The sequence below is a fragment of the Schistocerca nitens genome, chromosome 2, assembly GCF_023898315.1.
Source record: "Schistocerca nitens isolate TAMUIC-IGC-003100 chromosome 2, iqSchNite1.1, whole genome shotgun sequence".
Classification (NCBI taxonomy): domain Eukaryota; kingdom Metazoa; phylum Arthropoda; class Insecta; order Orthoptera; family Acrididae; genus Schistocerca; species Schistocerca nitens.
This window is the reverse complement of record NC_064615.1, coordinates 497,444,787-497,462,596: the sequence shown is the minus strand read 5'-3', so window position 1 is coordinate 497,462,596 and position 17,810 is coordinate 497,444,787. Positions and strand designations below refer to the sequence as shown.

Genomic DNA, 17,810 nt, shown 5'->3' with positions numbered 1-17,810 from the left:
CCGCTCGACCATGAAATCCAAGTTTTCTCACCTCCCACCTAACTGTGATAGTACTTGCAGTGGATCCTGATGCAGTTTGGAATTCCTATGCGATGGTCTGGATAGATGTCTGCCTATAACACATTACGACCCTCTTCAACTGTTGGCGGTCTGTGTCGGTCAACAGACGAGGTCAGCCTGTATGCTTTTATGCTGTATATGTCCCTTCACGTTTGTACTTCACTATCACATTGGAAACGGTGGACCTAGGGATGTTTAGGAGTGTGGAAATCTCACGTACAGATGTATGACACAAGTGACACCCAATCACCTGACCACCGTGAGTTCTGCAGAGCACCGCATTTTGCTCTCTCGTGATGTCTAATGGCTACTGAGGTCGCTGATATGGAGTACCTAGCAGTAGGTGGCAACACAATGCACCTAATGTGACAAACATATGTTTTTGGGGGTGTCCCAATACTTTTGATCATACAGTGTATCAGGACACTATTCATATAAGTGGTGGAGATACACTTGGGTAGTAAATGTTGGAAATGTGTCAGTCATAGTGACACATGGCAGACAGCACAGGAACCCATAGTCCAATCATGTGCTGCAGTTTGTTTGCATAAAGTGCTCTGCATGTTACCAGGACCTTCAGCAAGACTGCACCCTGACATGGTTCATGTTACAACTGTGTCATAACAAAGAACTATTGGTGTCACAGTGGCTGAGGAACACTCAGTTTCCATGAGGGAGCTTGTGCAGCAAGGTCAGAAGAGCCACCCTGGTATATGCAAAGTAAGAAAGTATTTCAGCCAGACAGAAGTTTGGAATTGGGTCATGAGGCGTGCCTGGATTGATCAGTTGGTTAGAGAATTTCCATGAAATGCGAGTGCCTGGATTCAGGCCACAGGCATGAACACTGTAGTAATTTTTCAAGTAGTGTCCATACAGTGTTCACTCTACTGTAACATTAAAAATTTATTCTGGTGTGTTACTTAGCCCTTAATAATCATTTCATCCCATATGGTTTCAGATAACATCTGAGGAAGTGGTTCGGTGTTTTGTGGAACGCATACAGGAAGTGAATCCAATATTAAATGCTGTTGTGGATACACGTTTTGAAGAAGCTCTCACTGAAGCTAAAGAAGTGGATAAAATTTTGTGTTCTGAAACTGCAAGTGATGTTGAACAGAATAAACCTTTTCTTGGTGTTCCTTTTACAACCAAAGACAGCACAGCATGCAAAGGTGAGTTATAGAGCTAGAGATATGTCAGTTGATATAATGCCTTTTTCATTGGGAGTTCCGATGTTAGGAGGTCAATGATGCCCCTCAGGGAAATAGTATTAGGGTGGAAAAGAAGTCCAGTGTAGACTTACTATTTTTGCTGGAAGCAATGGGAGGTGGTCTCATCTGAGACATAGAGGGGACTCTACTGGCGGCTTCAGAATGCACTGGGTGCAAGTGACTGTAAATCATGGCTCACACCCACAACCACCCCCCGGCGCTTGCAGCTCGTTTGTCAGCACATGTATAGTGTGCACAGGGCCCTGAGTTGTAGCATTTCTTCTTAACTCGTCCAGCCAACCACTTCCCTGTTTTCCTCTTCCCAGTTACTGTCCTTCCCATATAACCAACCCCTTCTCCCACTGTATGTTATTTTATTCTTCTTTTATAGCTGATTTCACACTTCCCTTGCCCAAAGACTCCGATTTTAGTTATTCTTTGATTCTGTTTGTCTGTTCTTATCATCATCTTTGGACTAATCAAGTGCAGTCCCCCATTAATGGGTTTGACTCTCCACTGTCCAGAATAGTTTTTCAGTAGTGCACACTGTGTGGGAAAGTTTGCCCACCCCATATGAAATTCCACATTATCCACCAAGCGCTTTTGATATGTCAAGGTCCTCAAAACCAAACACAGTAGTTTACCTTTTGCAGGGGAGGGATCATAAAATACTTGTGCAGTTGTAGCCTCCTGGCAGTGTGGGGATTACACTCTTCATGGCTGAGCTGTCAACTCCACAGGAATTTATCCAACAGTGAAACTTGTATAATCTTTATCTGATGGTCAGACATGACTGTCTTGCTGGCCTACAGGCTGGGATGGTTGGTCACCTATTGCCACAGTCTCAGCCCCAGAGGGCATCTGGCTAGGGCTTGATGGAGTGTTAGTTCAACATCATAAACTTTCAGTTCGTGTATGCCTCTTCATTCCTCGTCACTTTAATCCTCCAATTTCATTGGCGTAACTATTGGACTGGTTTTTTTTTTTTAGTGGAGGAGGGAGAGACTTCTAATTGGGCTTAGGAGTGTGTTCTACTATTTCCTCCCTGCTGCATATCCCCCCACCCCCACTGTGTGTTATTTTATTCTTCTTTTATAGTTGATTTCACACTTCCCTTCTTTTACTTGCCTGTTTTGCTCCTTCCACCTTGGATGAACATACTAAGGGGCAGTTAGGTTGCCCATCTCATTGCTTTTGGGATGGAGAGATCTTTTATTCAGAATTTTGACCAATCTGTCCTACCCAATCCAAATTCTTGCCCATGTCAGCTCCAGTGATGCCTCTTGTATGGATTCAGTGAACGTCATTTTGTCCTTTTGGAAGTTGGCTGAAGTAATGGTGAAGGCTACCAGCCTGACAGTTCTTCCACCTCATGATTTTCAACTTCATCCCCTGAAACACTGTGACTCTCTGATTTGCAGCCAGAAGGAGGGCTTTAATTAGAGGCTCCTTTGATTTTGCAGTAATCTCATTGCTTATTTTATGACCTGCACAATTAAGTAGAGAGTTGTAGGGTCCATTTACTAGGCTGGGCATGCGCTATACCTTGAAATCATTTACTCAAGTTATGAAGTATTTGTGGCCTAGGTTTTTTGGATCACTCTGTTGATTGCATGGGAAATTTTGTGTAAACCAACTCAGAATCTTTGCCAGGTCACTTCAGTTATTATAAAGGGAAATGAACATCATTGTAAGTCAGAAAGAGATAATTTAATCCTAATATTTGTTAACTGGTGAAATGTTCAGGGTAAAGTACCAGAATTAGTCTCACTCATTAATGTGAGCAGTTGGTTGAAATTGGATGTAAGTAATAATGAAACAATAAACTCAGAATTGCATATTTATCAAAAGGATGGGATGAGCTGTGGTGGTGTAGGTGTATTTATTGCCATAAAGAATTCCGTAGTGCCTAATGACATAAACACAGTATTAAATGCAAGATATTGTTGGTGAAGATAAGCACTACAGATTTCTTTTGTCCTTCCTCATCAAGTGTCAAAGTGTTGAATTGCTTTAGATAAAGCTTGGAAAATATCACACAGAAATTCCCCAACCATATTGAAATGATAGGGTGATATATTTCAATCTCCCATGTGTAGACTGGGAAATGCAAACCTTTAACACTGGGTGCCAGGACAAAGAATTTCACAGCCAAGTACTAACTACATTTTCCACAAAACTATTTAGATTGACTGAACCATAATGGAATTTTTAATTCTGAACAAAGAGATAAAAATAAGCAACCAAAAACTTATTATGGCATTGATTGATCTCTGCTGTAAAAATAAAAATTAAGAAATGTCAAAAGATATTTCTGCTTCACAGGTGCAGTAAGAAATGATTAGAAACTATCTGAGTGTTCATCAGCAAACATTCAGTTCAAAGGAACAGAATGTAGATTATCTGTGGCAAAAGTTCACACATACTTTAGGTCATGGGCGTCATAAATTGTTGCCATGGGAGATGGCAAGGGATGGGAAGGGCCCACTATGGTTCAATAATTGTATAGAAAGGGACTGCGTAAGCAAAGAGAGCATAGAAGATGGAGATGAAACTGAGTACCTGCTGACAAATGAAAGCCAAACCAACTCAAAACAAACATAAGAACACACATGCAAGAAGTATTTAGTGAATTGGAAAAAATATCTTAATTGCTGAGCTGTCAGAAAACTCTAAAACCATTTGGAAGTATTGAACATCAATAAATGGAACCAATTTGAACTGTCCAAATGCTCAGTAACCATGATGACAATGAAGTGGAAGAAGATAAAACAAAGCACAATGTACTAAATTCTGTTTTACAAAAATGCTCCACTAAAGAAAATTGCAGCACATTTCTTATGTCAAACTGCCACGTGGATATGAAAGATGTAAATATAAAGGATAAGTGAGTGCAGAACTGCAAAATAATTAAAATTACTGTATGCAGGAAAGACCACAGGATATAATTTAGTGCCAGTTAGGCCCTGTATTGAAAATGCATAGAAGTCTTCCCCTCCCCCCCCCCTTCTAGAATAAGCTTACAGTAGCTTGTTGAAACAATGGAGCATGCCATGTGACTGGAAAAGTGAAAAAGGATTTAGAGTATTCCAACCTATTAAAAATTTTGTAAGATCAACATTCAGAACTATAAAGCTACATTAGGTCACTTCTTTTACATTGTTATGAAACATTATTGTGCTCACGCATGATGAATTTTCTGGAGACTGAACAACTCCTATGTAAGAATCAATATGCTTTTTGAGAGCCTCAGTCAAGTGAAACCCTGCTTTCTCTTGTCAGTCCAGAGATCCCAAAGGCAATATATGAACTTGGGCTGATGCAATGCTTTTTGATTTCCATAAAACCTTCAGTACGCCATTGCCCAGTAAATGAAACATATGTATATGTGATATCCTGATTGGTATGCAATTTGATTGAAGATTTCCTGGTAAACAGAAATGAGCATGTTGCCCTAAGTGAGAGACATCATCAGAAGCAAAGTTAGTGTTTTGACATAACTCAATGTAGTGTGATAGGGCCACTGATGTTCATCATATATGCGAGATGTGATAAAAACGTGATGAGAATTTTTGTTTTTCTTAAAGAATCTTTGTTTACTCGTCAACCTCAACTTTGTGCCCTTCAAATTAACTCCCTCAGATAAAATACACTTGTGCCAGCAATTTTTCCAATCTTGGAAGCACTTCTGGAACTCACTATTCAATAGGTTGTTCAGCTCCTTCAGCAGTTATGTTTTATTTCCTGACTGGTGGCAAAATGAAGTCTTCTCATTGCTCTCTTCAGCCTTGGAAATAGGAATAAGTTGCAGGGCCCCATGTCTGGTGAATACAGTTTCTGAGGCAACATAATGGTCTTGTTTCTTGCCATAAAATCACAAACAAGTATTGAGCTATGAGTGGCAACATTATCCTGATGCAGTTTACATGAGTGGTTTTTCCATAAATGAAAAGGGAAGTTGCTACTCACCATTTAGCGGAGATGGTGAGGGGCTCTACAGGTAGTTTCAATGTGGTTTCAATGTTGTACCAGTATACCCATGTTTCATCAGCTGTTATAATCTTCTTCGTTCTGTATCATTGTCAGCTTTATTCAACAATCCCTGAGTGATGTCTATGTTATGTTGTTTTTGGATGAAATTCAACAGATTGGAAACATACTTTGCTGCTACAAATTCCGTGCTCAAAACATCTGAAACAATTGCTTTGCATGAGCCAAAGGATATGCCGACATCATCAGCCACCTCTCTGATGGTGATTCTGCAATTTTCCAGAACCATTTTCTTTACTTCTTCCACATTGTTGTCTGTAATTAATGTGCTATGGTGTCCAGGGTGGACATCACCTTCAGTATCTTCGACCATCTTTGGAGCATTTATACCACTCGTAAACTCTTTTCTTCCTCATAGTAGGTTCGCCAAAACCCACAGTCAACATTTCAAATGTGGTGCTGCACTTTATTTCATTTTTTAAGCAAATTTTAAAGCAAATTCTTTGATCCATCTTTTCAAACGTAAACATTCGCCGAGCACTAGAAAACACTTATAATCTTTTTGACTGTATACAATAAACTAAACAGCTTAAAATGCAAACTTACATCAAGAACATGTGCACCAGCAAGATAAAAAAAATTGAAAATCAGATGTATAAAGCCTGTGAAATTAAAAAATTCCTATTACTTTTTCTTCACACCTCATATACTGTATAAGTGATGTGGCTGTTCACAGATCACACAGTTGTGTATAGGATGATGACATGCAGAAGGACTTGCAGATGATACTTTCCTTGTGTAAGGATTGGCAGCTGGTATTCAATGTACAGTAAATTATAATGCATATAAATAACTGACATGATCTGGTATCATTTGATCACTGATTGCATAGCCAGTGACTGGTATGAGTCTCACTCTTAAAGTACCTAAGAGTTACAGTGTGAAAATCAGAAGAAAACAAAGTGGATATGTATCTTGGTATTCTGTGGTGCTGAATATTGGAAAACAAATAATGTTAATAAGGAGTGTTGCATAACTTCCTAAAGACTACTGTGTAACTAAAAAGAACACTCCTATTTTTACATGTTATTATGGGAGAACACTCATGAATTTAAAGTATCTTAGATGTACATGTTGTAGAAGAAATTACTAATGGTGAAAGTTGAATATATGGTACTGAGAGGGAAACATACATATGGACTCTGTGGCGAAGCAGAAACCAAAGTCTGTGACAAGACATTGTCGTGCAGTATAGTGACTGTGTCATCTGCCCAGATAGCTGGACACATTAGTATGCCATTTGTGGGATTGACAGAGATGCACTGGCCCCAGATTGAATCTGTCTGGTGGATTTATGATTAGCATTGACGTGCTGGCCAGCCTGGATGTGGATTTTAGGCAGTTTCCCACATCCGACTAGGTGATTATGAGGCTGGTACCCATGTCCCCCCTCAGTTATATGATCCACAAACATTCTCACGCTTTCACATGGGATTACTCTAGATGAAAGGGGGGGGGGATGATAACAGGAAGGCCATCTGGGCACCATCTACTATTGTTGTTGTGTTCTTCAGTCCTGAGACTGGTTTGATGCAGCTCTCCATGCTACTCTATCCTGTGCAAGCTTCTTCATCTCCCAGTACCTAATGCAACCTACAACCTTCTGAATCTGTTTAGTGTATTCATCTCTTGGTCTCCCTCTACGATTTTTACCCTCCAAGCTGCCCTCCAATACTAAATTGGTGATCCCTCGATGTCTCAGAACATGTCCTACCAACCGATCCCTTCTTCTAGTCAAGTTGTGCCACAAACTTCTCTTCTCCCCAATCCTATTCAATACCTCCTCATTAGTTATATGATCTACCCATCTAATCTTCAGCATTCTTCTGTAGCACCACATTTCGAAAGCTTCTATTCTCTTCTTGTCCAGACTAGTTATCGTCCATGTTTCACTTCCATACATGGCTACACTCCATACAAATACTTTCAGAAATTACTTCCTGACACTTAAATCTATACTTGATGTTAACAAATTTCTCTTCTTCAGAAAGGCTTTCCTTGCCATTGCCAGTCTACATTTTATATCCTCTCTACTTCGACCATCATCAGTTATTTTGCTCCCCAAATAGCAAAACTCCAAATTTTTCTTTTGTTTCATTCACTGCTTGCTCACTATACAGATTGAATAACATTGGGGAGAGGCTACAACCCTGTATCACTCCCTTCCCAACCACTGCTTCCCTTTCGTGCCCCTCGACTCTTATAACTGCCATCTGCTTTCTGTACAAATTGTAAATAGCCTTTCGCTCCCTGTATTTTACCCCTGTCACCTTCAGAATTTGAAAGAGAGTATTCCATTAAACATTGTCAAAAGCTTTCTCTAAGTCTACAAATGCTAGAAACGTAGGTTTGCCTTTCCTTAGTCTAGCTTCTAAGATAAGTCGTAGGGTCAGTATTGCCTCACGTGTTCCAATATTTCTACGGAATCCAAACTGATCTTCCCCGAGGTCGGCTTCTACCAGTTTTTCCATTCGTCTCTAAAGAATTCGCGTTAGTATTTTGCATCTGTGACTTATTAAACTGATTGTTCGGTAATTTTCACATCTGTCAGCACCTGCTTTCTTTGGGACTGGAATTATTATATTCTTCTTGCAGTCTGAGGGTATTTCACCTGTCTCATACATCTTGCTCACCAGATGATAGTGTTTTGCCAGGACTGGCTCTCCCAAGGCCGTCCGTAGTTCTAATGGAATGTTGTCTACTCCCGGGGCCTTGTTTCGACTCAGGTCTTTCAGTGCTCTGTCAAACTCTTCACGCACTATCGTATCTCCCATTTCGACTTCATCTACATCCTCTTCCATTTCCATAATATTGTCCTCAAGTGAATTGCCCTTGTATAGACCCTCTATATACTCCTTCCACCTTTCTGCTTTCCCTTCTTTGCTTAGAGCTGGGTTTCCATCTGAGTTCTTGATATTCATACAAGTGGTTCTCTTTTCTCCAAAGGTCTCTTTAATTTTCCTGTAGGCAGTATCTGTCTTATCCAGTGAGATAAGCCTCTACATCCTTACATTTGTCCTCACCCCTGCTTAGCCATTTTGCACTTCCTGTCAATCTCTTTTTGAGACGTTTGTATTCCTTTTTGCCTGCTTCATTTACTGCATTTTTATATTTTCTCCTTTCATCAATTAATTTCAATATTTCCTCTGTTACCCAAGGATTTCTACTAGCCCTCGTCTTTTTACCTACTAGATCCTCTGCTGCCTTCACTACTTCATCCCTCAAAGCTACCCATTCTTCTTGTACTGTACTTCTTTCCCCCATTCCTGTCAATTGTTCCCTTATGCTCTCCCTGAAACTCTGTACAACCTCTGGTTTAGTCAGTTTATCCAGGTCCCATCTCCTTAAATTCCCACCTTTTTGCAGTTTCTTCAGTTTTAATCTACAGTTCATAACCAATAGATTGTGGTCAGAGTCCACATCTGCCCCTGGAAATGTCTTACAATTTAAAACCTGTTTTTAAATCTCTGTCTTACCATTATATAATCTATCTGAAACCTGTCAGTATCTCCAGACTTCTTCCATGTATACAGCCTTCTTTTATGATTCTTGAACCAAGTGCTGGCTATGATTAAGTTGTGCTCTGTGCAAAATTGTACCAGACGGCTTCCTCTTTCATTTCTTAGCCCCAATCCATATTCACCTACTACGTTTCCTTCTCTCCCTTTTCCTACTACCGAATTCCAGTCACCCATGACAATTAAATTTTCGTCTCCCTTCACTATCTGAATAATTTCTTTTATTTCATCATAAATTTCTTCAATTTCTTCGTCATCTCCAAAGCTAGTTGGCATATAAACTTGTACTACTGTAGTAGGCGTGGGCTTTGTGTCTATCTTTGCCACAATAATGCGTTCACTATGCTGTTTGTAGTAGCTTACCCGCACTCCTATTTTTTTTATTCATTATTAAACCAACTCCTGCATTACCCCTATTTGATTTTGTATTTATAACCCTGTATTCGCCTGACCAAAAGTCTTGTTCCTCCTGCCAGCGAACTTCACTAATTCCTACTATATCTAACTTTAACCTATCCATTTCCCTTTTTAAATTTTCTAACCTACGTGCTCGATTAAGGGATCTGACATTCCATGCTCCGATCCGTAGAACGCCAGTTTTCTTTCTCCTGATAACGACGTCCTCCTGAGTAGTCCACGCCCGGAGATCCGAATGGGGCACTATTTTACCTCCGGAATATTTTACCCAAGAGGACGCCATCATCATTTAACCATACAGTAAAGCTGCATGCCCTCGGGAAAAATTACGGCTGTAGTTTCCCATTGCTTTCAGCCGTTCACAGTACCAGAACAGCAAGGCCGTTTTGGTTAGTGTTACAAGGCCAGATCAGTCAATCATCCAGACTGTTTCCCCTGCAACTACTGTAAAGGCTGCTGCCCCTCTTCAGTAACCACACGTTTGTCTGACCTCTCAGCAGATAGCCCTCTGTTGTGGTTGCACCTACAGCACGGCTATCTGTATCGGTATCGCTGAGGCACGCAAGCCTCCCCACCTACGGCAAGGTCCGTGGTTCTCGGGGAGGGGGGGGGGGGCATCTACTATTAACATTGCCAAATTCAAATTAACTTTGCGACCTCATACGGGTACTGACTAAGGCCAGGAAAATGGAGTAGTATGGTATCTTTGTGTCAGTTCAATCTCACCCACTACTTCACACTTGTTATGTCAAAAAGGAACACATCGAAAGATTCTGTCTTTTTAACAGTTTCTTCTACTACAAGGTTTTGGCTGAATTATTTGTTTAAATCATGAAATTAACATATATCATTATGTAAACAATACTTTTGACAGAACTGTTAATTACTTTGGAATTAATGAGGGGAAGATTTTGCTAACATGTTTTTGAAGAGAGCCAAATAAATACTTAAAGAATACTAGCATTTCGTCTTCCAGATGTTTATAATTAATACAGAATTTATATTTGTTTATACATCAACAATAGAATTTAAGTTACAAAACAATTACTGATTTCACCCTATAATGAAAGATACTAACTAGAAATAGTTCAAATAAATTAGAAAATCAATTACATACCTGAAACTAAGCACAAAATTAGATCTGGTGTTATATTCTTTAAAACTGAGGGCCAATCTTTCTCTTTTATGGAAATGCAGATAATATTCACATATGTTAATGGCAAATTGTTAAAAGTGAAAAAAAATGTAAGGAGGCAGATGGCAAAACAAGAGGGGAATTAAAAAATTAAAATTATCCCAACATACTTCATCACAAATCCTTTTTTCTCTCCTTTTACCAAATGAGGAAACCTCTAGTTACAAAAGTTAGAGTACAACAGATTTCATTCATGTTTCTGACCACCTTGTAAAAAGAAATACAGAATGATGGGATCATCCAATACAACTCAGTGAGCAGCCAGCAGGTTTATGTACGAAACAATTTTATCTGTGTGCTAAGTAAATTACAGTTTCAAATTATTGCGTGTAAAAAGTAAGATTTACATCTTTGGTGTAATGTTGATTAACAAACTAACTTCATTCTACCTTTAATCTCATTGTCTCTCCCTGTAAATGCAGTGTTGGATATAATTGGCTATAATTGAATATCTCTTATATCATTTCAAGCTATTTTCTGTATAAGGGTTATATGGTAGTACCAAAGTGGCTCAGAGTAAATCTAAATTCTACTGTGAATTCAACATGTACGTAATACTACTTAAACAGTATTATGAAAAGGATAGGTTGCTACTCACCCTAAAGGCAACAGGTTGAATTGCAGACATACATGACATAAAGACAGTATGCAGAGCTTTCAGCCAAGTCCTTCTTCAAAATAGAAAAACACTTGCACATTCACACAAGTGAGCATGCCTGACACACACATGACAGCTATCTCCTGCTGCTCAGGCCAGATTGCTGGCATGAGCAACTGGAGATAGCAGTCTTGTGTGTGTCAGGTGTGCTTGCTTATGTAAATGAGTGAATGTTTTTCTGTCATTTTGCTGGAAACGTTGTGTATAGTCTTTTCCTCATGTCTGTCTGCAACTCAACGTGTCGTGTTTGTGGTGAGTAACAATCTGTCCTTTTTATAATATTACTCAATTCCAACCTGGATTTTCCATTGTTTAGTATTACTTCAATAAATCAGTTTTTATCATTTTTATTTTCCCTATTTATCAGTTTTAGTTGTGTTGTAGAAGTAGGATGCATGTTCAAGTATCCTTTATTTCCACATTTGTACATTAAAGTAGTGCTGATAATATGTCACACACTTTCTCAGTAAAGAAAATACTGCGTGCAGCATTTAAGAGCTTTCTTGTGATAGTACAGGGTGTTTATAAATGAATATCGGGTTTTATCGCTTTGTCACGTTTATTACATTTAAACTTGCCAATATAAATGATATGTCAAATGAAAGAGCAACTCAAACAGTTGTGTTTGGCACCAGTGCACATGTGCAGAGCGCAATGTTTCTGCCGCAATCCACTAGATTGGTTGAACTTCGCTGTACCCAAGCATTGGATAGGCCGCAAGGGGCCCAATGACAGGGCTTGCTTTGGATGGCACCCACATTCACCCATTCTAATGCCATGCCTCCCTGAATTAAGAAACCGGATTGAAGCAGCCGTTGCTACAATCACTGAAGACACACTTATCAACATTTGGGAAGAACTCTGCTATAGACTTGATGTGTGCCGTGTGACAAATGGTGCTCACATTGAATATTTATAAGGTTCTTGGTAAAACTATTTGAGTTGCTCTTTCATTTGACATACCATTTATAACTGTAAGTTTAATATAGTAAATATTATAAAGTGTTAAAACCCCGATATTCATTTATAAACACCCTGTATTTTCCAGTATGATGGAACTGTTAAATAAAGAACTGAAAATATCAATTTCAGGTTATGTTTTCAGCAAAGGACTGACAGTTAAATTATGGAATGAATGTTTCAACCTACAGAGTTATTTTATGGAGAATGTGTTGCTTTGGGGCTTTCTTAAGGTAATTTTCCAAGAATGGTGATGGTACTCTCTAAACCTTTCATTCATGAAACTAATATTAAGTTATGTGTTTGATAAACTGCTAGAATGTCTACAATGGATTTTTGATAATTGTGAGTGTAACATGTTACACATTCAGTCAAGTAACATTATTGAAATATACAAACACAATCCACAAACAGTGACCAGAAACAGTCTTACTAGCTTGTGAGGGTGTTGCAGGTAAGGTTGTGCTGAAAAATAATTGTTAAGAAAAAATTTGATTCATTGAACCATTTCTGAGTTAATTAGCATTAAAGTACCCAATCTGGCCTTTGTGTGCGCATATTCAAGCAGCCCTCCAGAGACAGTATCACCAAAAGAGTGATACAAAAACTGGGCTTGGGTCAGTTACAAGGATCAAACCCAAGCCAAAGGCTCAGTAGTCTCATGCACTATTATGTATGCTTTGAGAACAGCTGACACTAATTGTTTCTGGTGGACCACTTGAATTTGGACATACATTGGCCTGATTGGCTAACTTATCTTCTAATTCACTTGGAAACGGCACAACATATAGAATTTTTTTCTTAACAATTGTTTCTCAGCACAACCTACCCTGCGGCACTCTACAAAATTTGCAATATGTACCTGACCACCTTGTACATGTTAAACTTCCTGACAGATTAAAACTGCATCCTTGACCAAGACTTGAACCCAGAACATTTGCCTTTTGCAGACATGTGCTCTATCAACTGAAATGCCCAAACATGGCTCACAACCCAAGCTTTACTTCTGCCAGTCCATATCCTACCTTTTAACCTTCAAAGAACTTCTGCCAAACTTGGAGGACTAACCACTCCTGGAACAAACTGTATGGTGAAGTTAACTTTTACTTAATCATCTTGAAAGTGAAGTATTTGTGTAGAGTTACTAGCTTAGGCTTTGCAATAGCCATTTTCAGAATCTGCAATGGAAGTTAAAGAGAGTCAACTTCATGTACCCAAACAACGATAGAATTTTTATGGATGACAATGCACCATGTCACTGGGCCACAATTGTTCGTGATGAGTTTGAAGAACACTGAATAATTCATGCAAATTTTTTGGCTACCCAAATCGCCTGACAAGAATCCTATTGAACATTTATGGGACACAACTGAGAGGTCAGTTCATGCACAAAACCCATCATACACCAGCAACACTTTCACAATTGTGGATGGCTATAGAGGCAGCAGGGCTCAGTATTTCTGCAGGTGACTTCTAACGACTTATTGAGTCCTTGCCTTATGGAGTTACTGCGCTACACGGGGCAAAAGGAGGTCCGACATAATATTAGGAGGCATCCCATGACTTGTCACATCAGTGAATGGTGATTAGCAGCATGTACTGTCACTGGGTGGTGTAAGCTGTACCTGGTCAGTTTGATTGTGGTCATTTACACAGGCAGTAGTTTGCTGGTTACCATTGGTGCACAAATAGAAATGCAGAAATCAAAGCTGAGATGAATAATTATATGGGTTCTTTTCACTGGGATATGATAGGACAGGATTTGCTGCATACTTACATGGCACATGTGCTACTCCTAGGTCTTTCATGTGATAAGGAATTGGAAGCAGGGTTTCCAAGACTACACCAGAAAGCTATTAGACTGGCCAGTTACCTTCTCAAACTTGCCACTATTTAAGTCTTTTGACCTATCAATTAATGATGCACTAAAATGTGCCAGTGACTATTTAGTTTGTGATATAAACATTACTTTTCACCCTATATTTTAGAAAAATATTGGCACATTCATAAGCAGTAATAAACAGAGTAAAAGAAGAAAATACTTTTAAAAATCTAGATGCTGTTTCTTACTGAAATAAGATCAAATGAGATAATCAGAGTCATGAGGTAACAGCAGCCTTTCATCGCTCAACTTTGTGACACATCTATATGTACATCTGCATACTATGCTAGCCATTGTACAGTGCATGATGAACGGTACATCGTACAGTTATTATTGATTTTCTTCCTTGTTCCATTTGTGTATTGAACGAGGGGAGAAATGACTTGTCTGTATGCCTCCTTGAAATCGCTAATCTCTTCTTTCTTATTCTCATGATCCCCACAAGAGATATACAGTGGAGACAGCAGAATGATTGCACAGTCTACTTGAAGTACAGGTTCTCTAAATTTATCCAACACAGTTTTATGAGAACTGAATTGTCTTTCTTCTGAGAATTTCCATTTAAGTTCTCCAAGCATTTTTGTTACTGTTTCGTATGAGCTGTACCAACCTATCCAAACAGTGTCACTGAATGTTTTCAGTGTCAATTGTCATGTTGCTTGGTGTGGACTTTGAACATGAGAATAATACTTTCTCTTGTACTTAAGTTTCTTTGTAGAAGTATTAAATTTTTTTATAACCCTTCCAACAAATCTAAGGCTTTCATTCTCCTTTCCTAATACTGTTTTTATGTGATCTCCCTGTCATGTTGTTTCTTAGTATTCTCTCTAAGTTCCTATATCATATAACACACTGAAAATATTCACCTCTAATCTTGTAATCAGATACTATCAGGCTCTTTCTCTTCATTGTAGAAAGTATCTAACATTTATCCACATTTAAAGAGAGCTGTCATTCATTACACTAAATGGAAATGTTGACAGTTTCTACATTTCCTTACAGTCATCCAACAATGGTACTTTCCTGTACACACCAGCATTATCAGTGAACAGTCTTGTAGTACTGCTGTGCCTTTGGTGCACCCTATGTTACATTCACTTCTGTTTAACATGTACTGTCCATTATAACACACTGGGTTCTGTTTATCAAATATCCTGAAGCTAATCACATATTTGTGAAGGTACTCCACGTGATGGTATCTTGGTTATTATGTCGAGGTACCTCTTAATATCATTTTGGACCTCTTTTTGCCTGGAATAGTGCAGCAACTTGATAGGGCATGTACTCAACAAGTCGTTGGAAGTCCCATGCACAAATATGGAGTCACGCTGCCCCTATAGCCAACCCTAACTGTGAAACTGTTGCTGATGCACGTTTTTTTGCAGGAACTGACCTCTCAATTATGTCCTGTAAATATTCAATAGGATTCATGTTGGACAATGTGGGTGGCCAAACCATTCGCTTGAATTGTCCTGATGTTGTTCAAACAAATCACGAACAATTGTTTGGGAACATGACGTCCATAAACGGCTGCAAATGGCCTCTAAGTAGGCAAACATTCAGAGGATCCAGATCATTCCATGTAAACACAAACCACACCATCATGGAGCCACCACCAACTTGCATAGTGCCTTGTTGACAACTTGGGTCCACGGCTTCATGGGGTGTGCACTACACTTGAACCTTACCATCAGCTCTTACCAACTGTAATCGGAACTCATCTGAACAGGCCACAGTTTTCCAGTTATCTAGGGTCCAACCAATGTGGTCATGAGCCCAGGTGAACGACTGCAGGCAATACCATGCTGTTAGCAAAGGTACTCACTTCTGTTGTCTGCTGCCATAGCCCAATAATGCCAGATTTTGCTGCACTGTCTTCACAGAGACATTCATCGTATGCACAACAGTGATTTCAGCAGTTATTTCATACAGTGTTGCTTGACTGTTAGTACTGACAACTCTATGAAAATGCTGCTGCCTTCAGTCATTAAATGAAGGCCACCAGCCACTGTGTTGTCCATGATGAGAGGTGATGCCTGAAATGTAGTATTCTCAGCACACTCTTGACACTGTGGATCTCAGAATATTGAGTTCCCTAATGATTCCCGAAATGGAATGCCCCATGCAACTATCTCCAACAACCATTCCACATAAAAGTCTGTTAATTTCCATTGTAGAGCCACAATCATATTGGAAATCTTTTCACATGTATCACCTGAGTACAAATGATTGCTCCACAATGCACTGCCTTTATTGTACTTTGTGCACGCCATTCCTCCATCATCTGTATATGTGAAAATCGCTATCCCATGACATTTGTCACCTGAGTGTAGTTTATGACATGCCACAGAGTCAAACACCTTTTGGGAAACCAGTGGATGGCCTCTGTCTGTTCACCTGCCTCTGTTTGCAAGAGGATATGGATAAAATCAGCTGCATTTGACATGAGTTTTTTTGTGAATCCATACTGATTCTTTGAGAGAAACTTGATTTCCTCCAGAAATATTACAATGTTTGAGCTTAGAAAGTGCTCTAGGATCCTACAATAGACGAACATCAGGGATGCTGGTCTGTAGTTTTGGGCATCCAGTCTTTTACCCTTTATGTAAACAGGAGTGACCTGTGCTCTTTTTCCGTGCTCACAGAACTGTTTGCAGCACAAGAAGTACTTGATAAATATGAACTAGAAAAGTAGCTAATCCTATACATATTATAAATTCAAGTCCTCCGTAGCAGTTTTTGTCTGTGTTTGGGCTAATCTCAAGAACTAATGTGGGGATTTTGATATGGTTTTCACTAATAGATAGACTGATTGACTGTGTCAGTCTATATTATAAACAAGTTGTTTGGAGAAGGTGGGATGCTAGTTCAATATAAAACCTAACTGGAATTTCATCAGGGGCTAGTGTGCTGTTTTCTTTAAGTAGTCCTAATTGTTTTTCAGGATCGGGGCTGTTAATATTGATATCTCTTGTTTGTGAGTTTGTGTGATGGTCAAACATTGGTGTGGTTGTATCCTCTTGTGTGAATACATTTGCAAATAGGGAATTTAAAATTTCTGCTTTTTGCCTATTGTTTTCAATTTCAACATGAGACTAGGCCATGGGAGACTGAATGGAAGCTTTTGACCTATTCATTGACTTTATTTGTAACCAGAACTTCCTAGAATTTTCTGATAGATCTTTCACCAGTGTCTGAGTGTGAAAATAATTGCCAGCTTCACACGCAGCCCTCCTTATGGATGCACGAGTTGCCATGTATTTTTCTCTATCAGTTTCCCTGCAGTCTCTTCTGTAGTTACAGTATAATGGTCTCTGTTTTCACAACAGTCTCTGAATGGTACCATTAAACCGGAATGGATCGTTGCCATCTTTTATTATTTGAAATGTGCTTATCCATATTGTGGTTGATAACCAGACTTAACCACTGTTGAGGAGTGTTTTCCCAATAGTTGACAAATGCTCGGATTTTTGTAGTTACAAATCAAACTTATAGTAATGTATGACCTATTGAAACAGTTTGGTCAACATCTAATACTCTATTGAAAACTACAAGTTTTTGCAAAACTTGACATTTGCTCCAGCCAGTTAAACAAAAGTCGATAAATGCAATCTGTGCATTGTTTCTGAGAGACTGGAAGGGAGAATACCAATGTAGGACATCAAAACAATGTAGGACGTGATTGTCAGTGATAATGTGAGTGGTTTCTGCAAAAAATAAACCCTGTAGGCAAGCACTTGCCGCGAGAACCAACAACAGAAATAAATTAGTGATTTACACAGTGACATTTACTCCCTATTATTTGTTGCTCAGACAAGTTTGCAATAAAGGAGTAGGCTGTTAAACTAAAAACTGGAGG

At 39.1% G+C, this 17,810-nt stretch overlaps 1 protein-coding gene across 1 annotated transcript in view; it reads left to right on the top strand.

The window, feature by feature from the left end:
- The window catches only part of LOC126236462 (fatty-acid amide hydrolase 2), an 88,778-nt gene that overhangs the window by 22,923 nt on the left and 48,045 nt on the right, over positions 1-17,810 (top strand). Inside the window, exon 3 of the mRNA XM_049945781.1 lies at positions 1,019-1,232. Coding sequence (XP_049801738.1) covers positions 1,019-1,232 — 214 coding nt within the window. The remainder of the gene's footprint in view (positions 1-1,018; positions 1,233-17,810) is intronic.